Source organism: Loxodonta africana, chromosome 14 (assembly GCF_030014295.1).
Source record: "Loxodonta africana isolate mLoxAfr1 chromosome 14, mLoxAfr1.hap2, whole genome shotgun sequence".
NCBI classification, from domain to species: domain Eukaryota; kingdom Metazoa; phylum Chordata; class Mammalia; order Proboscidea; family Elephantidae; genus Loxodonta; species Loxodonta africana.
In genome coordinates, this window is record NC_087355.1 from 41,722,400 (window position 1) to 41,748,512 (window position 26,113).

Genomic DNA, 26,113 nt, shown 5'->3' on the forward strand with positions numbered 1-26,113 from the left:
TTCCTACAGCTTGGAAGTTTCCTTTAATATTCAGATTTTATGGAAAATCTCTTTTCCCCTATGAAGGTTGGGCAACAAAAGAAAATCTGTTCTTAGCATTCCTGATGGAGTCAGTTATTATACATTTCACTTTTTAAAAATCAAACTTTAGGTTGAAGTTAGAAGTAGTAAAAAAAAAAAAAAACTATAACTCTTGCTGATATCAAATTACTTAGGCTTTTTTACTTTCTATGCAATGGTTTAGTTAACTATCGACGTCAGAATTTATCTTTACTCCAAGTACAGTTTAAAAAAAAATCAGAAAATACTGGATAAATTACAATAAGAATTTTTCCTGAATCTAAAAGCCATAAAACAGTGACATTGTATGAGATTGTGCAACCTGTGCTCTGCTGAGGAGGTGAGAGTGAGGCTAAGATTCAGTTGCTCACCAAGCCAAGGCAGCCCCGGCCTACACCTGGATAAAAGGATGGCTTCTCATTGGTTCACCCAAAGAGGCTCCTTTTTGCAATTGGACGAACCAGAGGAGGCACCTATTTAATTCACAAAACATGCTGTATATACCAACTGCAGCTCTGATTCACTGCCTTCTCCTAAAAAGGCTGTATTTTAATCTTTTGACCAATTTTTACTTGGACGACACTATGGGAATAAAAGCAGTTGTCAGTTCCATGTGATCATGACTTATATTTACAGGTTGATGTCTCTACTTACCAGGAATGTGTTTCCACAGTGCCCGCACACGACTCTTGTACCTTCTGGTTGCACTGGCAATGCAGGTTGAGCTGGTTGTTCTTCAGAAACAAGCATTACTGGACCAAGGTTAATTATGCGTCTACTATGGAAAGAGACAGGAAATAATTTCATTATCCCACAGATAAACTGAGGGCAAAACCTACAATATATGGCCTAAGACATGGAATATATCATTGAAAACACATCATACTTGTTTTATAAATCAAATGTCAAGCTCTGGAGTCAAGATAATGCAAAGTGGTAATATCTAGTTTTTCAAAAGCGAAAACATGAGGGTATTTTTATACTTGGGATAAAAAAACAAAAACCAAACCCAGTGGCGTCAAGTTGATTCTGACTCATAGCGATCCTATAGAACAGAGTAGAACTGCCCCACAGAGTTTTCAAGGAGCGCCTGGCAGATTCGAACTGCCAGCTCTTTGGTTAGCAGCCCTGGCACTTAACCACTACACCACCAGGGTTTCCATACCTGGGATAGGAACCATATATTAAGATGTCCTAATCAATGCCCTTGGGAACCATTTAACTGCCATTTCCAAGCTTTAATATGTTTAAATCAGAAAACAATTCTTAATATTCCCCATCCAGTATGATAATTTGTACTTGATAGAAGACTAAATAAAAATATGCTAATCAAAAAGAAAGAGGATAAGCAAATAATTTAAATACATGGACAAAAATACCAAAACAGCAAAGAAAGTTGTAATATTTTATGTTAAAATATTACAACATAAACATATATGTATGTGCCATGAAGGTACCAGGATGCTGAGTTATCAAATTTCTCTGAGTTGTCTGGTATTCCTTGACGCCTATTTAATCAAGGTCTGAAAGAAAACAAAATGGGAACTTCTTTTCCTTCCTATTCTCCAGTCCACCATGAAATGTAAAGGTCGAAAAGAAATAAATCACAGAAGAAAAGCATAGTTAAGGACCTGGTATACTTGTATCTGTGCATATCCATAATGGTACCTGGCATTTGCAAATTATTCAAGAATTTATTAGATACATTCAGTAGAGACTAGTTAGCATACAATGAGGTATATAATGACAAAACACTAACTGATTATTTTTAAATAAGTTTAATGAGTCACTAAAAACGCACTGCTCATTTGAGAATATTATGTTTTACGAATACCTACGACCATTAAGTTCAAACTAAGCATATCATTCCTTGAATAAAGAAAAAAAATTATGTAGATCCTGTAATTAATTTGAGGACAAAGATTCTGTGTAGAATAAAGCCTGGCACATAATGAGCCTTTAATAAATACTTGTTGAGTGAACAAATGGATGAATGGATTAATGAATGAATCTGCCTCTTACCAGTTAGGTCTTGGACATCCTATTCGCCGAGATGTGTCCTTACAAATGAGGAGACAATTACAAGGGCATCTAACATATTTCTTCCCTGTTGGAGGGTTTTTGATTGGCTAGATAAGGAAAGAAAATCCAAACATAGCATATTAACCCAAGTATGGATTGCCAAAGCTTTTTTATGCTTAAAAATGAAACGATTCCTTTAAAAGTAAGGTTTCTCATAGTGCCACTAAAGCACAGTTTAAGGAAAAGTGGTTTCAGACAGCACAAACATTGGCAAGCAGTCTGTGATGTTTTGGGGACTATAGAGATTTAATTACCAAGGGGACATTTCAAAACTAGTTCTTACCAGCCTTTCAATATGGGAGGAATAATGAGTGCACACAAAAAGTTGTTTTCTCTTTAAAGTTAACAAGACATCTCTCCAGCCAGATGCAAACATTTACGGAAGGTGAGCAAGTGCCATAAAAATAGTCTTAAACTATATTATTATTATTAGAATGCAAGACATGATTAATTTTACGGCATCTTGGAGCCCTGGTGGCCCAAAGGTTAAGAGCTCGGCTGCTAACCAAAAGGTTGCAATTTGAATCCATCAGCGGCTCCTTGGAAACCCTATGGGGCAGTTCTACCCTGTCCTATAGTGTCTCTATAATTCAAAATTGACTCTATGGCGAAGGTTTTTTTTTTTTTCTCTTTTTTTAGCTTTTAAAAAAAAAAAACTTGTCATAGTTCTTAACACTAACATTTTTTTAAAACTTAAAAGCAAGTCCACCACCAAAAACACCTTTCAATGCTATGATTTAAGCTTGTACTCAGAGGAACAGAATGTCACCCCTGTTCCAACTCTGCCAAAAATGTGTAACTTGAGACTCATCATGAGGGACCATCAGACAAACTCAAATTGAGGCATATTCTACAAAATTTCTTGCCTGCAGTCTTCAAAAATGCCAGGGTAATAAAAGACAAAAACAGACCAAGTTTCATTTGAAGGGAGGCTAAAATAACATGCCAACCAAATGTCTCACGTGATTTTTTTTTTTTTCTTTTGCATAGAGGACATTAGTGAGACAATTGGGAAACATGAATTAGGTCAGCAGATTTGATAACAGTATTATATCAATGTTAATAGCTTCCTGCTTTTGGTAACTGTGCTGTGATTGTGTAAGTCAATGTCCTTGTTTTTAGGAAACCCACTCTGAAGTATATAGGGGTATAAGAACACCACATCAGCAATTACCCTCAAGTGGCTCAGAAAAAAACAGAAGGCACTTTTTTAGAGAAAGTAAATGTGATAAAATATTAACATTTGAAGAATCTGGGTGAAGGGCATATGGGGATTCTTTGTACTATTATTTTTATAACTTTTCTGTATGTCTACAATTATTTTGAGATAAAAAGATAAAAACATTTTAAGTAATAATTGTAGAAATATATAAAAATTGTCATCTAACTTTTTATTAATCTGGAAGTATTAATTTATTAAGCTATATCTCTGAAAATGTGAATATTTAAGATTTACAGACATCAAGCTGGATAGCTATAGCATCTAAAGTATCAAGAAAAATAAAATTTGAGTTAAGTTTTGTCATTCTGAACTTCACCAGTAACTAAATATCTGTTTGGCAATTAACAAAATTTTTTTTGTAATTTATTCCCACCTTGCTTCTAGACCCTAGTCCCCTCATGAAACAAGATGGCTGAACTAGATCTCAAGCACTGGTCCTCAGTGCCAGTCCATGTTGTTCCTGGTCTGCAGAGAAATGATAGGAAAAAACAAAAAAGGATATTGTCCTTATGCATATGTTTTAATAGTCTTACTTGAAAAAGTATACTTGCATGTGCCAGGCACTGTGCTGGGCACTCTACGCCTGTAATTCCAACAGTAACCCTCTGAGGTAGGTATTATCATTATATCTTTTTTTTTTTTTAAATTTTTATTGTGCTTTAAGTGAAAGTTTACAGATCAAGTCAGTCTCTCACACAAAAACTTACATACACCTTGCTACATACTCCCAATTGCTCTCCCCCTAATGAGACAGCCTATTCCCTCCCTCCACTCTCTCTTTTCGCGTCCATTTCGCCAGCTTCTAACCCCCTCTACCCTCTCATTATATCATTTTGTATGAGCAAATTGCAGTTTAAGACAAGTCCTGTCCTCAAGGAAATATTGCTACTAAACGACAGAACTGGGACTTGAAGCCCAGCCTATCACCCTCCAAAACATAGTCTCATAATCAGTTACACAGCCAAGCACTCTTTCTCCAGAACTTTTTAAGTTTTCCATTATCTTGTCTGAGAAATTCTTCTCCCTTAATCTTAAATTCTGTATTCTCAAAACCTTCCTGACATTTCCATCTTTTCTGACAACAACAAAACAAAACACAAATCTTAGCTTTCCTTCCCAATTCTACCTATTAAAATAAAGACAACTTTTATTGGCCTTGTTTTTTTTTTTTCCTTAATTAATTTCCACAGAGATATCAGATTCCTATTGAAGGTGGCTGCTCAGGAGGGTAGACACACTGATACCCTGGTTTCGGTGACATGAGGAGAGTGAATCACAGTAAAACTGAACGGGGTACAATGATAGTGAAAACAGGGACCCTGGTCCATTATACCAGTTCTTTCCTATCTAGAACTTTCCCAGAGACCGTCCTAGTTGTCTAACACCTCTTAAATAGATAACTTTAAGATTATATTTTAAACATTAGCCAGTCATTATCTGTTAAACCAAACCAAAACCAAACCCAGTGCCGTGGAGTCGATTCTGACTCATAGTGGCCCTATAAAGCCCTCCTCAAATAATTTTTCATTGTTCTCCTCTTCTGTAACGTTATCAATTCCACACATGGCAATATGATTAGATACTATTCACTTTCTGTAGAATCTTCACAGTTATTTATATTTCTTTATTCTTCACAAAAGCAGTAATATGAAAATTTCAGCATAACTTGGAAATAGTTTATTTGTAGCCAAACCCCTGTATGAACACGTACATTAGCCCTACATGAACTCATCACTTCTAAGTAGTCAGATTGACCCTGTTGACTAAATCCACAGGGATTTTGAGACTACTGCATAAAAGCCCTAGTCTGTCCCCACTGAATTGCTCAAATGGTTAAGCACTCAACTACAAACCGAAGGGCTGGTGGTTCGGATGCACCCAGAGGCACCTCAGCAGAAAGAAGATCATAGTCATTGAAAATCCTGTGGAACACAGTTGTACTCTGAAACATATGGGGTTGCCATGAGTTGGAATCAACTCAACGACAACTGGCCTTTTGTCTCGGCTTACTTCCAAGTGTAAACATAAAGCCTTAAAATTCCTTTTTTTTCTATTCATTGAAGAACAGAAGTTGCTATGGGTAGAGGAATATGTGAAGAAATTAGCACCACTATGAAACTCAAAGAAACCTTTAAGGTATTGGTATTTTTTTAATTGCTATTTATGTCTAACAACTCTTTATCTCTTGCCAATTGTGCAAAGAGCACTGAGAGAGTTAATGCTAATTGAATTTACTAGGGAGCGTTCAACTTAAAAACAGCTGATCTTGTGGGGATCACCTATTTATACAATAAAGTTCTTCTATAAATGATGTCCTTTAAGGAAGAAAATATTCATAATGAAATACATTGTTTGACGACTTAAGGTTTTAATTTATGACTTTCCTGTAAAACACATAAAGCCCATATCTAGAATAGGCAAATGTATAGAGATCAAAGTTTATTAGTGGTTACCAGGAGTGGGAGAGAGGGTGAAAAGGGGCATCATTGTTTAAGGGGCAGTGAGTTTCTACCAGTGGTGGTGGAATAATTTGGAAACAGAGCGGTGATGCTGCACAACATGATGAATGTAATCAATGTTACTGAACCGTACATCAAAAAATGTTGAATTGGCAAATGTTTTCTTATACTTTTATCACAATAAAACAATTAAAAAATATATAAAGCCCAATATTCACATTAATGATTCTTAAAAAAACCCACTGCCATTGAGTCGATTCCAACTCATAGCGATCCTACAGGACAGAGTAGAACTGCCCCAAAGAGCTTCCAAGGAGCGCCTGGTGAATTTGAACTGCTGACCTTTTGGTTAGGAGCTGTAGCACTTAACCACTACGGCACCAGGGCTTCCTTATGGTTCTTAGAGATATAATAATTGCTAGCTGTTTTTTAGATTTTCTAAAGAAAAGAAAATACAAATACCAAAAATTAAATTAACGTATAATTGCAGAATTTGAGAGGGACTGAAATTTTAAAAATAAAGCGTAACCATGAAAGTAGAAATGTATTTCATCTTACACAGTCCATACCTGACCAGTTTATTACTTGAAATGTAAACAGTTGGTTTAAAATTTAATTTCTCTTTCCAAGGTGTTATGGTATAAGGTCGGTAGAAAATGTGCCCTTTAAATTTTTTTGAACATTTTAGTAAATTATTACAAAGTAATTGGAATCAAATAGCAAGCTATTTGTGAATAGCCTACCACAGATATCAGTAATAAATGCATAAATCACAAACGCCAGAAAAACCAAAATGACATTCTAAAAGTGTAAAAAACTTTAAATAATGTTCCACATACTAAGGACAAAGTCTACATTTTTACTGAAATGTGATACATTTTTATTTTAGTGAGAATCAGAATAAACTTATTTATGATGTGGACAGACACTGAAGATAACTATAAATAACTGCCCATTATCAGTTGTCCCATTTTAGAAAATAAAGAACCAAACAACATTATGTTTAAATTCACCATGAAATTTTTCTTAAAGACAAAAAGAGAGAGAGAAGAAGGAAAGGATAAAAAAAGACCACTACATTTGTATCCAGCCCACATCTACTTTTAAGTAACATTATTGAAGTACTTTGGATAAGGGATAAGACATTGAATAACAATTTATGCTTTTATTAATGGAAAACTCCACTTACTGTAGCTTCATTGCACACCGTGCACTTAACCACATGCTGGTGAAGCTTGCCATCCAAATTGATTAGAGACTGGCACACACGGCAGTTTATTACTGGAATACCACCGGCATCTGGACTGGCAATGGCTGTGTATGGAGGTGGGAGTTCCGCTGAAAAGACATTAGTTACTGAGTCAGACTCTCAGAGATATTATAGTTATATTATGTGACATATAAACAATAAAGGTAAAGTAGAAACCATCAAAGTTTTCTCATGTTCTTTTGTTTATATTTTTTAAATTAGCCAATTTATCCCAGTTTTTCAGCATAAACAAACTTGAGACCGTCTTGTGCTTGTGAAGTAAGATAATTCTTTTTTTTTTTTTTTAAACGTTTTATTGTGTTTTTGGCAAAGGTTTCCATAGCAGTTTAGGTTCCCATTCAACAATTTCTAAGCAAGTTGTTAAGGACATTGGTTATATTCTTCACAAAATGTGAGCTTCTCATTGTTTTCATTCTGGTTATTTCGTTCCCATTAATCTAGTTTCTTTTCTTTGTTTTAAAGAAGTTGTTGACTTTTTGGTCTCAGGTGATTTTTTAAAGGAGCACAGTACTCATGGGTAGTATCATTTTTTGAGCCAATTTATTACTTAGCTACAAGGTGACCTCAGGCATTAGTTTCAAGGTTTGAAGAGTATCTCAGGACAATAGTCTTGAGAGTCCTCTAGTCTCAACCAATCCCGTAGGTCTGGGGTTTTTGTTTGTTCGTTTTTAGGAATTTAGGTTAGTGAAGTAATTCTTAATTCTGACAAAATCTAAATCATGTTGGCCTAGGCCTACCTCAAGGACCCAGTTTCCTTTTACTAACCCAAATACTAATTTATTATTATTAATCAATTGATTATTAATACTCAAAATATTAATACTCCACTACAATGTAGAAATTCATAAAGCCCATATTAGGAAAGTGGTGATTTATGCCCAACGTAATAACCTTGCACTAATGCTCTATCAAGAACTAAAAATAATGAATGTAAAATTTTAAAATTATTTACACGTACTATGGATTGTGTAGCTGTCATATTCTCTGTTAATACTGGAATCAGTATAATGACTGCTGCTATGGCAGAAACAAAATAGACTTTTGGGGGCAGTCAAGGAAAGACGAGATTGAGCATGGGGAAACAAAATTTATCTGTGTATTACAAAGATGGGACTCATGCTACTTTCAGCTACAGAAGAGAAAAAAATTAATTTAACATTTTTTAGTTTCATGTTTTACTTAAAATTCAAAATCTAAGAAATCCATTAAAATACTTGTGGGTGAAAAACATGATGTCTGGGATTTACTTTAAATACTCTAAGGGGAAAAAAAAAGTGGGAAACAGATGAAACAAGAGTAGGAAAATGTTAATAACCGATGAATATAATGACATGGAAGTTCATATTAGTCTTACAACTTTTGTATATGTTTAATAATTCTCATAATACAAAGATAAACATATACACACTGGTTTTTGAGTTCATTTGTCAACTAATGCAGTAGGTAAAGGGTAGAGGCCCAGTTTCAGAATCATGGGTATACCCAGTGCCGTCCAGTCGATTCTGACTCATAGGGACCCTACAGGACAGAGTAGAACTGCCCCATAGAGTTTCCAAGGAGCACCTGGCGGATTTAAGTGCTGACCTTTTGGTTAGCAGTCGTAGCACTTAACCACTACGCCACCAGGGTTTCCAGTGTGTGTGTGTGTGTGTATATATATCTAGTTCGTGTGTGTGTGTGTGTGTGTGTATATATATCTAGTTCCTAAGTTTGAGAAATGAATTCCGATATAATGCTCTGGAATGGGATTTCTAAAGGAGACTGCGTATTGCCTTTGGAAGCTATCTCAATTATAGGCCTAGAAGGCCTTTTCAAGATAAAAGTATTGTTTTAGGATATCTAGAAAAGGCTATATCCCAACACATGACCTAAGCACTAATCAAAAGAACTGATATCTCAAGGATTTTTGTGACACTATAAAATTTTTTTTTTTATACAATCACAATAGCTAATCATGACAGGAGCTATTTTTGGAATAGAGATTTTCTGTCAACTAGATTAGATTCTGAACTCTAACATTTTAAAATGACTTAGAGTACAGCACATTATGGTATGTTTAGAATCCATATACTACCACTTGGCATCCTCAGGGTTAATCGTGTAGATTTTTTTTTTTTCAGACGATATAGAACAAGTACTATTCATTCAAATGACTCATAATAAGATGAATTTCTGCAGCAGTCAAGGCTCTGAAAAAGGCAAAATTGAAATCACAATACGCTCGCATTTCTGGGAGGCTTATACCAGAACAAGGAGCCTGGGTGCGCAGTGGTTAAGCGACTGGCTAACAGAAGGGTTGGCGGTTGGAACCCACCAGCTGCTCTGCAGTAGAAAGAAGTGCCAGCCTGCTTCCGTAAAGATTTACAGACTTGGAAATTCTGTGGCACGGTTCTACTCTGCCCTGTAGGGTCGCTATGAGTCAGAATTGACCCCACGGCAGCGGGTTTGGTTTTGGGTTTGGTATACCAGAACACTGACAAACAGTGAGCTTGAAAAAAAGTTAGAGATGTCTTAAGTTATAAAAATAGCTTTAAATCCTTGAAAGAATTTGAAGCTGATCCAGACTGGACTGTAGAGCATTAATCAAAGACAAGGACAAGTTAAAGGAACATGGAGTCAACAATATATTTTGAGCGCTTGCAATTTTCAGATTACCTTATCAGATCTCAATTGCAGTATCCTGGAAACTAATATACCTCACTAGAAATTTAACACATCTCAAGAGGAATAAACAAGATACCTGCAGAGAAGCTAGCACACTGCTTGATATATAATAATACAGTGAAACCTGTGAGAGCTGGAACTAGTCAAGACTCCCTTGTTTTTCCAGGTCTCACAAATTTCCTGCCTTTGACAGGGTACTATCTTAATCACTTTTCTATAGCTTGTTTTAGTGGCAAATATTTGTGCTTTCCTTCTATGACAGGTTTCTGCCTTACATTCGTTCCAACTTTCACAGGTTTTACGATAAATAGTTTTGAATAATTGTTAGCAAAGCATTATTAATAAATGTTAGTTTCCTCTCTTGCCTTTTGTGTTATAAAGTAACTTGAAGTATTTCTCCTATAAGCCTAGGTCTCCACCTTACTCTATAATAGAAAAGAAACTGAAAGGCGAGACAACTTCATAAATAAAGAAAATACATTGGTGGTGAGGGGAGGTGGCAATACACTGCAAACACATAAAAAAGACAGTGAAACTTTCCTACTCTAACAAGCAAAAGTTTTATGCAAAGGAATCGCCTAAGAAAATGTCAATGGGTGGTCTTAAGAAGCATTTGAAGTGTAGCAGAGCCAACAATACCCTGTGAAATTTTCCTCTAATATTTATACCACATAATTTTTGAGTCTGTCAAAAAAGAAAAGCCTCTGATGACAAAAACATGTTTTAATCTACTCTTTTAGGGGCTAGGGAAGTGTAGGGCAGGCAGAAGAACTTCTATGGATAGAACTCGAAGATGGGAGAGGTCATAAACTCCATAAAGCCAGGGTCATGTCTGGTTTGTTCATGACTGATTCATTAGCACTTGATGTAGTGTCTGGTCCATTAAAGATGCTCAATAAATACTGACGGACCGAATGAATGAATGAATTTGTAAATCACTAAAATTTATCAAATACATCTGTCTCTCTTGCAAAAATAACACTAAGTATATTATCTCTACTCTCCTCCCAGGGATGCTAGGTCCCAGCAGGCGAGTACAACTTAACTGAAAAAAAGGCTCTCTTCTATCTAGAAGAACGTCCTCTCCAAATCGTGCCTGGAGGGAGACGACGTAGTCGGGGACACCAGATAAATGGAATCAATCCAAGATATCAATAGAACGACAGATGCTGTAGCCTAATTACTCCAAGAAACAGTGCTTTCAGGTCCTTCATTTCCATTTTCTGCCCATTACTTCGGCCCTATGCTGAGTTAGAAATATTTCTTGTACTTTTGACCTCTCCCTATCACTCAGATTGGGAAACCCTCGTGGCGTAGTGGTCAAGTGCTATGGCTGCTGACCAAAAGGTCTGCAGTTGAAATCCACCAGGCGCTCCTTGGAAACTCTATGGGGAAGTTCTACTCTGTCCTACAGGGTTGCTTTGAGTTGGAATCGACTTGACAGCAATGGGTTTGGTTTTTTTTTTAATCACTCACATTTACCTCAAGGAAACCTTCACTATAGCTTCATCTCCTCTTGCAAGAGACTTGTAATTCTGGACACTTGTTCCACAGTTAGTAAAACTAGAATAAGTAGTAACTGAGATTTGTTCACTTTATCTCTTTTAACTTTAAAACATTCAGCAGCTCACTGCTATCATATCATACATATTTTAAATGTCTGCCTTGGATAAAGGCATACCATAATCTAACATAATCTTGGAACTCAGGAACATTAGATATTAAGAGTAAGAATAACAAAAATTCTTTTGTGTAAGAGTCTTAGATTACTCGTCATTAAATAATGGCCATTTTCTCTATGGGTTTAGCCTAAATGAAAAATCTTTTTACCTCCACGTGAGCCAGTAGTGTTTAATTCTGAAAAACTGTCTCAAAGTTTCAGAATTGCCGAATGTGTTTGAAATTCAACCAGTCTTAAAAATCATACAGTCTAATTTCTTCATTTTACAGAGAAGAAAACCAAAGCCCAAAGATTCTGACATTTTAAGGGTTTTTTTTTTTTTTTTTTTTTTTATAGCCCTGGTGGTGAAGTGGTTAAGCATTCAGCTGCCAACCAAAAGGTTCGCAGTTCAAATCCACCAGCCACTCCTTGGAGACCCTATGGGGCAGTTCTACTCTGTCCTATAGGGTTGCTATGTGTAGGAATAGACTCGATAGTAATGGGTTTGGTTTGGGATTTACAGAATTTCTTCAGTAATCACGGGAACTAACTTCTGTCCCAGAGACCTCTCCACAATACCGGCTCCCTCCCTTAGTGAATGATGACTCAATATAGGAAAGAGAGGTAAGGACCAATGAGGACATTCTATACAAACATCTAAGCAAGAATCTGACAATGAAGATTTCTGGAGAATCGGATCTGGGTTGAAGGGGATTGGGAGGAAAAGGAAGAGTTGGGAAAATAAAGAATAGAAGAGAGTATGAAAAAAAGTCACTTCATGATAATTAAAACTTCATAGAAAAACTGAGTAATAAAAGACACAGGATAAAAGCAAATGGATCAAAGATATACATAATCCTCTCTCTAAAACACTCAAAGAGAGCCATTAGTATTCTGTTAAGCCTACAAGTCACCAAATTCCATTTTCCCATCACAAACATCGGCCTAATTTATCTATTTCATGCCAAAGAACCCCTCTGTCCTGCTAATTCATTCTAGTGTATTAATACATACTTTTTTTTTTTTTTCAGATACATTCTCCAGGACTTTAAAGGTTGAAATTATTTTGCTGTGTTGTGCTAACCTTTATTATCTCAGTTATGCCTTTATAAATATCTTCAATGGCAATATTTTTCAGTTTAATTCACTTACTTCACTAACATACTCTATATTCAGCCTTTCAGGCCCTGGACAAAGATGCCAATCAAATTTGAAAAGTGACATCATTAAAATTAAAGATATTTTAGGATATTATGAATTTAGGATGAATAAGAAAAGTATAAAGGAGGAGCCTGTGAGGAAAGCCCTGGCTTTTTCTCCCCCTGCTTTTACTGGAGGGGCTTGTTTTCTCTTAGGATCTTTGTGGGAAGTGTGGGTTATGAACAGAGTGACCTTGGCTGCTATGGAACACCTGCTTGTAGTGTAAAAGTTCTCCAGTCTAATGTAACCCAGAGAAAGGGCAAACCACTTCCTGTTCCTCCCCTTCTTTGAAGCCAAGGGAATAAAACTATTCCAGGAAACTCTTGGGTTCTTCCAGAATTATGTCACCCTCATTAAGGATCCCTCTGGCTCAAGTCAGATTGTCAGGTAAATGTCATAGGTATTAGGTTACAGAGTCTCAGCTCCAAATCCAACCTCTTCTACACTGCTTTGTGATGCTGGAACTGGCACTCTGCCAATCTCATTTCTGCTTTGCCAGCTTGCTCCAGGTTATGTTTGGTTAAGAGGAGGTGATAGAGGGAGCCTGCAGGGTTGAAGGAGGAAGAAGAGGCTTGCTCCTTCTTGTTTGTCACCTGTTTGCTTTCTGCAGGCTCCCTACCTGCTTGTTGTCTCTCAGAGCATCACCCCAGGAATGCTTCTTCACTGTGGCCACAGTTTCTTCTCATAGCAACAAGTGAATCCAGTTTGCAGTTTTCAACACTTGCCAGAGCCAGCTTTATTGTGTTTCCCCTCACAGAAGACCTGAGCACTAGCTAGCCAGTGCCTCTCTCTCCCCAGGTGGACAGGAGCCTTCCCCCAAGCTCAGAGAAACCAGCACCAGCTGGCTGCTACCTCTTTCTCAGATACCGTGTTTCAGCTCTGCATGACACTTCCTCTCAGTTTCTAAGTTTTAATAACTCCAACCCCCTCCCTTTTTTCCCTCAACCCTACAGGCCATAGTTGCTTCCTTCATTGTTGTTGTTGTTAGGTGCTGTCGAGTCAGTTCCGACTCATAGTGACCTTATGTACAACAGAATGAAACACTGCCTGGTCCTGCACCATCCTCACAATCATTGTTATGCTTGAGCCCACTGTTGCAGTCACTGTGTCAATCCATCTCATTGAGGGTCTTCCTCTTTTTCACTGGCCCTCTACTTTACCAAGCATGAAGTCCTTCTCCAGGGACTGGTCCCTCCTGCTTTCTGCATTACAGTTATATATATATACGTATATATATATAACCTAGTTAACAACTTTATACCTAGATAACAATTTTTTTTATACTAAGTTCTATTGTGTGATTTTGTCTTCTGTTCAGGTCCTGATTGAAACAGAAACTCATATCAGGAATAGTCCTAGGAAACAGACCCTCAAAGATGGGATTGGAGGATTAATTTGGTCATGTGTTGGGCTTGAATGCAGTGCTGAGCTCCTTACCAACAGGAAATGGGATAAAAGTAATCGATGGCATGCAACGGCATCCTGATGAATCAAATAATCACCTGTAGTTGATTGTGATATTTGTGGCTCCTTTACCTGATCATTACGGCAGGAATAATTACGATATGAACTGTGGTATGGGATGGATACTTCTGAATGTACTGGAGCACTTATAGAAAGAAAATGAGAAGTTCAGGTCTTTAAACTCTTAGCTCATGAACAGGGTCAGAAAATCAGAGCTTCTATGGCAGCCCCAAAGTAACACTTATTTCTCATTGTCACAGGGTTTATATTGGTAGAAATCAAACACAAAGTTTGTGTGGACTGCAAAATTATAATGTCAGCTAAATCCACAGTCTTACCAAATCTCTCATGTGAAAGTTAGGGCAAAAGAGTGGGACTTTGAAACTTAGAATGGGTCATCTGGTTGTACTCAAACAGAGCTGAGAATCTTAAACCCCTGAGTCACTCTGAGCCTCCCTTGACAGTGGGAAGCAGTTTGTGTTTGAGTAGACTTGCCTTCTTCAAAGCCCTGTAATAACCTCAGCCTTAGAACCCCTGGTTAACACTAGACCCATAACCAGGGTGGACCTTAGCAGGCTCTCAGGAGGATAAGAACAAAATCTCACCCAGGAAGAAGCAGCTTATACACTAAAATATTGCAAACTTTTGATAATATATATAGTCAGAAACCTGGACAATATGTATAGGAGTGGATGTTGTGGGTGTTAAGCCAAAGAGGATGGAATATAACATTGGATTGAATCAAATTTAATGATATGGAGGCACTTGTCAAATCCAGATGCAATATGTTTGATTATAAAGATGGAAGTGGTTCTAACAGATTACTTGTTGGTTGATGTAACTTGGCCTTACATTTAATGAGGTTGAGATACCAGAACATCCTAGCATAACATAGAGGAAGCAATCTAAAATCTTTGGGAGTTAGGAATGTTGGAGTGGATTTATCATGGAAGACCTGTATACCCACAGCCCCCTACATCCCCTGAGAGGGCTCAGAGGACACTCCCTTCACTCAGGCATCAATAAACACATTATTTAAAGGAGCACATGCATTCTGCACTGACAGCTCTTCTATGAAGGCCGAGCATCCCAGTGTGAGATGACTCCATTGAGATGAGCAGCCTGATTTCAGTGGGAGTGATGGGATTCCAGAGTAACAGAGACCAACAGCAGCACTTAATGTCCAAGACAAGGCAGATTCATTACTGTAAAGAGAAGTAGTGGCTATTAGAATATTTTGATCCATAAGGATCTTTGGCAACGGCTAATTTAAATTAGCCTGGGATTGAAACAGATGTGTAACCTGCAAAAATATTACTTGATGCATATAAATAAAAAACTCCCAGGAGGTGGAGCCAAGATGGCGGAATAGACAAACGCTTCCGGTGAGCCCCCTTTACAACAAAGACCCAAAAAAACAAGTGAAACGAGTATATTTGTGACAAGGTGGGAGCTCTGAGCATCAAAGGCACTCTTAGACAACGAACTGAGGGGCAGAGGGAGGAAGAGACTGTTCAGAAGTGGAGAGGAGTTACCAGACCTGAATCGCAGGGAGCCCTCAGGGACCACTCCCGGAGCGGTGGTGGCAGTGGGCTGGTACTAGCGTTCGGCTGCAGTTTCCTCAGGGAGAAGTAGCCAGCCACACAGCCTACTCACACCTCCGGAACCTGAGGAGAACGGTGCTTTCAGCAAAAGCTAAGTACTTGCGTGTATTTTACCTTGCCCCCCGCCCCCCACCTCCAAGCTGGCTTCAGCGGCTGAATCCCTGGGCCTGAGATATGCCCTTTTGAGCACCTATGGCCATCCTCCCAGCCTTGGAGAAGGAAAAAATTTGCAACTGGGGGGAAAAGATAATTTTTTTTTTTATTATTATTAACCGGGGGAGCTCAGGACAGTAGCAGCTCCTGTCCAGGCATAAACTGTCCGTGGACCTTGAGCACCTTTCCCTTCTCCATGGACCTGTGTGGGCCTATTTCAGGAGAATAGGCCCTTGTTGGCAAACTCCAACCATTTCAGCTGTGCAGTGGAGAGGTGGGTATTTGACGTTTGACATTGCTTTGCCTATTAAACAAGGTCCTCACCTACCCACGTCAGGGACCTAAGGACTGGTAGCTACACTCAGGTCACCCACGCACCCATGACAGGGGTCCAAAGATAACTGGTACCTCCCAGTCCTTACAACCAAAAACTTTGGGTGCCCATGGTCTCTCTGTAGAACCCACCCACCTGCATGCTCTCGGGAACAGGGACGCGTATTCCTCAGAGACACTCAGGGGTTGGTTCTCAGCCTCCTGTCTTCTTTAGAGCATGACTCCCTGCTGCAATCAGATACCGGTATGTATGCCAATCACCCCTGCCCCCCTAAGACTGTAGGACAGAGTCTGTACCACACACTTGATGATCAGCTACCTGGAAACCTGAGCTGAGTTCATACAAGAAAACAGAATGGGCTCCTAGACTGATATACCCGATATCAGCTCTAGCCAGCTGGGGACAGGACATCAGAGCTCCAAAGGTGAAAATAATCAAACTAGCTCACTCAAGCAACCCGTAAGGGTATAACAAAACAAAGCAAGCAGCTACAACACAGTAATGAAGCATAAACTAATACAATGACTTATAGATGGCTCGGAGACAATAGTCACTATCAAGTCACATAAAGAAACAGACCATGATCACCTCAACAGACTCTCAAAACAAAGAACCCAGGGATCTTCTAGATGAAAGCGCATTCCTGGAATTACCAGAGCAAGAATACAAAAGTTTAATATACAGAACCGTTCAAGACATCATGAAGGAAATGAGGCAATATGCAGAACAAGCCAAGGAACACACAGGTAAAGCAATTGAAGAAATTAAAAAGATTAGTCAGAAACATAATGAAAAATTTAATAAGTTGGAAAAATCCATAGACAGACAGCAATCAGAAATTCAGAAGATCAACAATAAAATTACAGAATTAGACAACTCCGTAGAAAGTCAGAGGAGCAGAACTGAGCAAATAGAAGCTAGAATTTTTGAACTCAAAGATAAATCACTTGGCACTAATATATTTGAAGAAAAATCAGATAAAAGAATTAAAAAAAATGAAGAAATCTTAAGAATCATATGGGACTCTATCAAGAGAAATAACCTACGAGTGATTGGAGTACCAGAACAGGGAGGGATAACAGAAAATACACAGAAAATTGTTGAAGATTTGTTGGCAGAAAACTTCCCTGATATTCTGAAAGATGAGAAGATATCTATCCAAGATGCTCACTGAACTCCACATAAGGTAGACGTAAAAGAAAGTCACCAAGACATATTATAATCAAACTTCCCAAAACCAAAGATAAAGATAGAATTATAAGAGCAGTGAGGGATAAACGAAAAGTCATCTACAAAGGAAAGCCAATAATAATAAGCTCGGACTACTCTGCAGAAACCATGCAGGCGAGAAGGCAATGGGATGACATATCTAAAAAATTGAAGGAAAAAAATTGCCTACCAAGAATCATATATCCAACAAAACTGCCTTTTAAATATGAAGGTGAAATTAAGACATTTCCAGATAAACACAAGCTGAGGGAATTCGTGAAAACCAAACCAAAACTACAAGAAATACTAAAGGGAGTTCTTTGGTTAGAAAATCAATAATATCAGGTATCGACCCAAGACTAGAACACTGGGCAGGGCAACCAGAGGTCAACCCAGACAGGGAAATCCAAAAAAACAAAGCAAAATTGTAAAAAAAAAAAAAAAAGCTCAAAACAGGGTAACAGTGGTGTTATTATATAAAAGAAGACAACATTAAAATAATAAAGAGGGACTAAGAAAGGCAATCATACACCTTCCATATGGAGAGGAAGATACTGTGATACAAAGAAATAAACGTTAGTTTTAAATTTAGAAAAAAGGGGGTAAATAATAACGTAACCACAAAGGAGACAAACTATCCTACTCATCAAAATAAAATACAAGGGAAAAATACAGATTCAGCAGAAACAAAATCAACAACAACAAATATGAGGAAAGGACAAAATATAAAGGAAATCTACTCAGCACATAAAATTAAGTGGGAAAAAGAAAGTGTCAATAACACACAAAAAAAGACATCAAAATGATAGCACTAAATTCATACCTTATCCATAATCGTGCTGAATGTAAATGGACTAAATGCACCAATAAAGAGACAGAGTGGCATAATGGATTAAAAAACAAGCTCTGTTTATATGCTGCCTACAAGAGACACACCTTAGACTTACAGATACAAACAAACTAAAACTCAAAGGATGGAAAAAATGTATATCAAGCAAACAACAATCAAAAAAGAGCAGGAGTGGCAATATTAATTTCTGACAAAATAGACTTTAAAGTTAAATCCATCATAAAGGATAAGGAAGGACACTATATAATGATTAAAAGGACAATACATCCAGAAGATATAACCATATTAAATATTTATGCACCCAATGACAGGGCTGCAAGATACATAAAATAAACTTTATCAGCATTGAAAAGTGAGATAGCTCCACAATTACACCAGGAGACTTCAACACACCACTTTCGGTGAAGGACAGGAAATCCAGAAAGAAGCTCAATAAAGACACAGAAGATCTAAATGCCACAATCAACCACCTTGACCTTGTAGACATATACAGTACCCCCCACCCAACAGCAATCAACTATACTTTCTTTTCTAGAGCACGTGGAACATTCTCTAGAATAGACCACATATTAGGTCATAAAGCAAGCCTTAGCAGAATTCAAAACACTGAAATATTACAAAGCATCTTCTCTGACCATAATGCCATAAAAGTGGAAATCAATAACAGAAAAAGCAGGAAAAAGAAATCAAACACTTGGAAACTGAACAATACCCTGCTCAAAAAAGACTGGATTATAGAAGACATTAAGGATGGAATGAAGAAATTCATAGAATCCAATGAGAATCAAAACACTTCCTATCAGAACCTTTGGGACACGGCAAAAGTGGTGCTCAGAGGCCAATTTATAGCAATAAATGCACACATCCAAAGAGAAGAAAGGGCCAAAATCAAAGAATTATCCCTACAACTTGAACAAATAGAAAGAGAGCAACAAAAGAAACCCACAGGCACCAAAAGAAAACAAATAATAAAAATGAGAGCTGAACTAAATGAAACAGAAAAACAAGTGAAAGAATTAACAAGACCAAAAGCTGGTTTTTTGAAAAATCAACAAAATTGATAAACCACTGGCCAAACGGACAAAAGAAAAAGAGGAGAGGGAGCAAATAACCCCAATAAGAAATGAGACTACCTACAGATTGGGAAAAAGTTTTTAGCTATGACATTTCTGATCAGCACTTGATCTCTAAAATCTACATAAACTATAAAAAGACAAATAACCCAATTGAAAAACAGGCAAAAGATATGAACAGACACTTCACTAAAGAAGACATTCAGGTAGCTAACACATACATGAGGTAATGTTCACGATCATTAGCCATTAGAGAAATGCAGATCAAAACTACAATGAGATTTCATCTCACTCCAACAAGGCTGGCATTAACCCAAAAAACACAAAATAATAAATGCTGGAGAGGTTGTGGAGAGATTGGAACACTTACACACTGCTGGTGGGAATCCCAAATGGTACAACCACTTTGGAAATCGATTTGGTGCTTCCTTAAAAAGCTAGAAATAGAACTACCACATGATCCAGCAATCCCACTCCTTGGAATATATCCTAGAGAAATAAGAGCCTTTACACAAACAGATATATGCACACCCATGTTTACTGCAGCACTGTTTACAACAGCAAAAAGATGGAAGCAACCAAGGTGCCCCTCAACGGATGAATGGATACATAAATTATGGTATATTCACACAATGGAATACTACGCATCGATAAAGAACAGTGAGGAATCTGTGAAACATTTCATAACATGGAGGAACCTGGAAGACATTATGCTGAGTGAAGTTAGTCAGTTGCAAAAGGACAAATATTGTATAAGACCACTATTATAAGAACTTGAGAAATAGTTTAAACTGAGAAGAAAACATTCTTTTGTGGTTATGAGAGCGGGGAGGGAGGGAAAGTGGGAGAGTGGCATTCACTAATTAGATAGTAGATAAGAACTACTTTAGGTGAAGGGAAAGACAGCGCACAATACAGGCGAGGTCAGCACAATTAGACTAAACCAAAAGCAAAGAAGTTTCCTGAATAAACTGAATACTTTGAAGGCCAGCGTAGCAGGGGCAGGGGTCTGGGGACCATGGTTTCAGGGGACATCTAAGTCAATTGGCATAATAAAATCTATTAAGAAAACATCCTGCATCCCAATTTGAAGAGTGGCACCTGGGGTCTTAAACGCGAGCAAGCAGCCGTCTTAGATGCATCAATTGGTCTCAACCCACCTGGATCAAAGGAGAATGAAGGACACCAAGGACACAAGGAGATTACAAGCCCAAGAGACAGAAAGGGCCACATGAACCAGAGACTATATCAGCCTGAGACCAGAAGAACTAGATGGTACCTGGCTACAACCGGTGACTGCCCTGACAGGGAACACAACAGAGAACCCCTGAGGGAGCAGGAGAGCAATGGGATGCAGACCCCAAATTCTCATAAGGCGAGACTTAATGTCTGACTGTGACTAGAAGGACCATGGTGGTCACGGCACCCAGACCTTCTGTTGGCCCAGTTCAGGAACCATTCCCAAAGCCAACTCTTCAGACAGGGATTGGACTGCACAATGGATTGGTGAGGGATGCTGGTAAGGAGTGAGCTTCTTGGATCAGGTGGACCCTTGACACTATGTTGGCATCTCCTGCCTGGAGGGGAGATGAGAGGGTGGAGGGGTTAGAAGCTGGCGAAATGGACACGAAAAGAGAGAGTGGAAGGAGGTAGTGGTTGTCTCTTTGGGGGGAGAGTAATTGGGAGTGTGTAGCAAGGTGTATATGGGTATTTGTGTTAGACTGACTTGATTCATAAACTTTCACTTAAAGCACAATAAAAATTATAAAAAAAATAAAATAAAAAACTACCAGCCTTGTGACCAGCATCTAGACTTCAGTAGCCACAGTGGAGAGTCACAGCATTTCCAACCTGTTCTAACAAACGGCAGTTTACAGACTCAGAGCCCCTTGACTGAAGAGCAGTCCTTGCAGAAGGATCCAGCAGCACTGCCACAAGTATATGCTGTGAATCCTCCTCCAAGCCTTCCCCAAAGACACCTGAGGCCATTCACGAGAGTGATTGTTCACTGGGGAAAAGGAAATACACGGGGCCTAGAAACTGGCTCTGAAATGGTGCTAATTCCAGAGGACTCAAAATTCCACTGTGGTCTACCAGTCAAGGAAAAGGCTTATGACCATCAGGTGACTGATGGAGTCTTGGCCTGGGTTCAACTCACAGTTGATCTGTGGACCTGCCCTGTAGTTATTTTTCCAGTTCCTGAATATATAATTGGAATAGACATTCTTAGCAACCAGCAAAATATCCAAATTGGCTCTCCGGTCCACAGATTAAGGGCCATTTGGCAAGAAGGGCCAAGTAGAGGTCCCTACAACTTCTCTTTCCAAAAGCAACATCACATTCCTGGGGGGTACTGCAGAGATTAGTGCCACTATCAAAGTCTCGAAAGATGCAGGGGTGGTGATACCTGTTACATCTTCATTTAACTTGCCTGTTTTCTAAGTATGACTGCCGCTTCAGGGCAATTTTAGTTTCTTAATTGAAGAGGTGAGATAAGGCCTCTTTATGAGCTCTGATGCCAGAGAGGGTTGAGGCCTTTAGCTATAGTTACGTGAAAAGCAGCACTCTGCCAGGCACTCTATGGATGCTCGGGAGTTAGCATTTGGTCAGTCACAGGTATTGAGCAACTACTCTGTACCAGGCGCTGTGCTAGTGCCTGTCAGGGATGCCATGGAGAATGAGGTGTGCTCCCATGGTTCAAAACCTCACGTCCGTAAAATGTAGAAGTGCGATAAAACTGCCAGTGTGGTAAGCGCTCTGATAGGGACATGCACACAGTAGACAGCATCTACTTCTGTGGTCTACTAGATTTGACTTGAAGGTAGAGTGTGTGTGTGTGTGGGGGCAGTGCGGGGGAGGGGGGTGACACAAAGTTATCTAGCAAAATCCTGCATTTCCTCTAGTGCTATAACCTTTCTACATATTTTTATCATTAATGCCTTTCTCCAAACAGAAGCTCTAGAAAAACAACCATACCTTATCCAGTGTCATTGTAATATTGGCTGAGAACCAATTATCAACCTACACTCTGGCACCATACTTCTTGTGGGAGCTTATGTGGGTCCACAGCAGGCTCTGAGGCAACAAACAAGCAGGTATTCTTACACAGCAGGTGATGATGAATACTGAATTCCACTACGAGCTATTCAATGACTACCTTTCCCCAGGCATTTGAGTTCTGCCAAGAAGCTGCCATATAACTGGAGATAACCCGACCCAGTGCCATAGAGTCGATTCCGACTCATAGCGACCCTATAGGACAGAGTAGAACTACCCCATAGAGCTTCCAAGGAGCGCCTGGCGGATTCGAACTGCCGACCCTTTGGTTAGCAGCCATAGCACTTGACCACTACACCACTAGGGTTTCCAATACTGGAGATGCTGGCTGGAAATACCCCATGACCTGGCAATAACAATTTCTAGATAACAATGGCTCCTGCTCTCACTTCCATATTTCTCATATAATACCTCTACCTCATTCTAACAGTGCATTTTACCTGTGGCATTAATGCCATTTCCAATTATTGACAGTAAGTTATATATTCTCTCACTTTATAAACTTCTGTGTATATTTCTATTTCAAAAAATGCAAATTTTTCTATCATGATTTGTATGAAATCATATCACTTATTTGCATGGCTCCATTCTTAGTTTGCTGTTTACAACATTGTTTTCCAGAAAGCATGTGTTTCAAGATAGATAGAGAGATCCTCATTATTTTTACAGAAAAAAAAATTCTTCCAGAACAAAAAATTTATTAGTCTAGAAATGAAGAAGCTCCTGCCGTAGTCTGAGTAAGTAAAGAACACCTATCCTGTCACTCTTACTGGACAGCTCGTTTTCACAAAGTATCACAGGCTGTGTGCGTTTTCTAAGAGAAAGCAAGAAACTTCTCTATACGTAACTAGATGTACTCATTAACTGATAACTTACAGCTTACGAGTATTCTTAAATCGCAGTTATAATATGTACTTAAATATAACTGGACAGAAAACATTTAAGATAAGAGAAATATGAGGGAGGAAAAGTGATCTGAGTATATGGGGGTGGGGGATTCAAACTGGGCTTGTAGGGTTTCATTTGCTTAAATATAGGAACCAGTACGTAACAACACTACGGTCCAACAGGGTTAGATGGTAAAACCAGTTGCCATCGGGTTGGCTGACTCACGGCAACCCCACGTGTGTCAGAGTAGAACTGTGCTCCACAGGGTTTTTCAACGGCTGATTTTTAAAAAGTAGATCCCCAGGACTTTCTTCTGAGGCAGCTCCGGGTAGACTCGAACCTCCGATCTTTTGGTTAGCAGCCAAGTGCATTACCCATTTGCACCTCAGGGGCTCCACTATGTGAATAATTATACCCTGTACTTCTCCACATTTGAAATATTTCACCTGGCTTTTAAAATGGCCTAGACATTAATAGATTCTGAGTAAAAGTCAACAATATAGTAATTTTGGAATTTGGAACATATTCACTACAAATCTAAGCAAAAATTAGGTACATACATGTGGTCTGGTGAACCTCTTGGAACCAATATTTTTATGCATACCAAAAAAACGAAACCAAATCCATCGCCGTTGAGTCAACTCGGACTCATAATGACCCTATAAGACAGAGCAGAACAGCCCCACAGAGTTTCCAAGACTGTAAATGTTACAGAAGTAGACATCTTTTTCTAGTGGAGTGATTGGTGGGTTTGAATCACTGACCTTTTGGTTAGCAGATGAGTGCTAAACTACTGTGCCACCATGGCTCTTTCAGGTAATAACACATACACATATTCTCATTTTTCTCCATCTTTCTTCAAAATTGAGTATGCCTTATACACTGTTTTTATCTTGCTCTTTTCACTTTACAAAATATTCTGGAAATCCTTCCAGAAAGTTTCCTCATTTTTTCCCCAGCTGCCTAGTATTCCATTTCATGTCTATGTCATTGCTTACTATAGTGGCTTTATGACATGGCCACAGATTCTTTGACATTGCTCCTATCAAAAGGTGAATTTGATGTTCCCACACCTTCAATCTGGATGGTTTGTAACTGCTTTGGCCAACAGTTCATGGCAGGAATGACTAGTATCTGACTTTTTAGACTATGTCATAAAAAAACTACACGGTTTCCACCTTGTTCTATAAGAACATTTGCTTTTAGTACCCTGAACTGCCATACAAGAAGCCCAATTACTCTGGGGCCTCAGTGCTGGTAAGGCTACATGGAGAAATTACATGGAGAGGCCCTAAGGCTACATGGTGAGAGAAAAATGCCTGGCGAACTGCAGCGGTTCCAGCCTCCAGTCATCTGAGTCCTCCTAGCTAAGGCCCCTGACATTTACAGCAGAGATAAGTCATCCTCACCAAGCCCTGCCTAAATATTAGATTTGTAAGCAAAATAAATGGTTGTTGTTGTTTTAAGCTACTGAATTCAGGATAATTTTTTACATAACAATAGATAAGCACAATACTTATCAATTGTGTCCATTCTTTTGTTATTACAGTGTAGCAATAAATAACCTTGTACAAACATCAATCCATTCTTGTACATATATATCTGAAGGAATAAATTCTTAGAACTTGATAAATGAGTAAAGGCATTAATAAGTTTAACATACTGAGATCATTTTAGATTGTAGTAATAAGAATATTGTACCTTCATTGTGGGAGGTGATAATGGTAGTGATATTTAGAGAATAGTGACAGTACTGATAAAGTCAAAACCAGGTTGAAAGGAGGATGGGTTTAAAGAACTATTGGTATTTAGACTAAAAAGAAGAAACTTCGGAAAAAGGATGAGAGCTGTCCTCAAATACCTGAAGGGCTGTCATGTGGAAGAGAAATCAGACTGTAATAGGTAACACTAATAGATACTGGCATCTGAAACTTAAAAAAAAAAAAGCCAAACCCATTGCTGTCAGGTTGATTTCAACTCATAGCAATCCTATAGAGCAAAACCTAGAACTGCCTCACAGGGTTTCCAAGGCTGTAATCTTTATAGGAGCAGACTGCCACATCTTTTCTCCCACAGAGCCACTGGTGGGTTTAAACGGCCGACCTTTCAGTTAGCGGCCAAGTGCTTAACTGCTGCACCACCAGGGCTCCTCGAAACTTAAAATATCCATACTATATCTGAGAACTCACACATTTACACAAATTCACATACCAAAACACCATCAGCAATACTATGAGTTAGGTTGATGATTATTATTATCATCCCCATTTTACGACAGGCAAACATGCATAGGGAGATTTTATAACTTTCCCAAAGCCACAAAGTTCATAGGAGACAGAACCAGGATTCAAACTTAGGCAGTTGGGGCCCGAATTCCATGCACTTAACCTTTGTACTGTTTTCTTCCCTAGATTCAAGGAGCTGAATTTTAACTCAACAGCATAGATAAATCTCTAGAAAAAAGAGGTATACAAAGACATAATGAGTAGTCCCAGGAAGAAGTAAGGTGCCATTTACGAAAAGCAGTTATACACAATAGGCGGTCATTCAGATGGAGTGCTACTGAGACTATTCAACCATTAGGAGTAAGGTTGGACCGGATGATTTGTGGGGCCATTTGTAATCCTGAAATTCTATTACTCTAGAACTGCTAAGTATAAAAGATGAAATTCAGTCAATTATTACAGTAATCTCCAAAAGCTTTACCAACTTTAATAAGATTTTTGTTTCAGAGCATCCCCTAAAGCATTTAGCTTTTTATTTTCTTTTGTAACAATCTTTTTTTTTTTAATCTTCTGAATCACTCAGACTAACTGGCCTCTTTTCTCTAAAAGATTTTCAGAGTTTGTTATTCTACCTTAGTC

General features: G+C 38.5%; 1 protein-coding gene across 3 annotated transcripts in view; it reads right to left on the reverse strand.

Annotated features, from left to right (window-relative positions):
• The window catches only part of PIP4P2 (phosphatidylinositol-4,5-bisphosphate 4-phosphatase 2), a 97,615-nt gene that overhangs the window by 30,395 nt on the left and 41,107 nt on the right, over positions 1–26,113 (reverse strand). For all 3 annotated transcript variants that reach the window (XM_064267893.1, XM_003408384.4, XM_064267892.1), the window contains 3 exons: positions 7,013–7,161; positions 2,083–2,189; positions 715–838 (listed from right to left, as the gene is read on the reverse strand). In XM_064267893.1, coding sequence (XP_064123963.1) covers positions 715–838; positions 2,083–2,189; positions 7,013–7,161 — 380 coding nt within the window. The remainder of the gene's footprint in view (positions 1–714; positions 839–2,082; positions 2,190–7,012; positions 7,162–26,113) is intronic.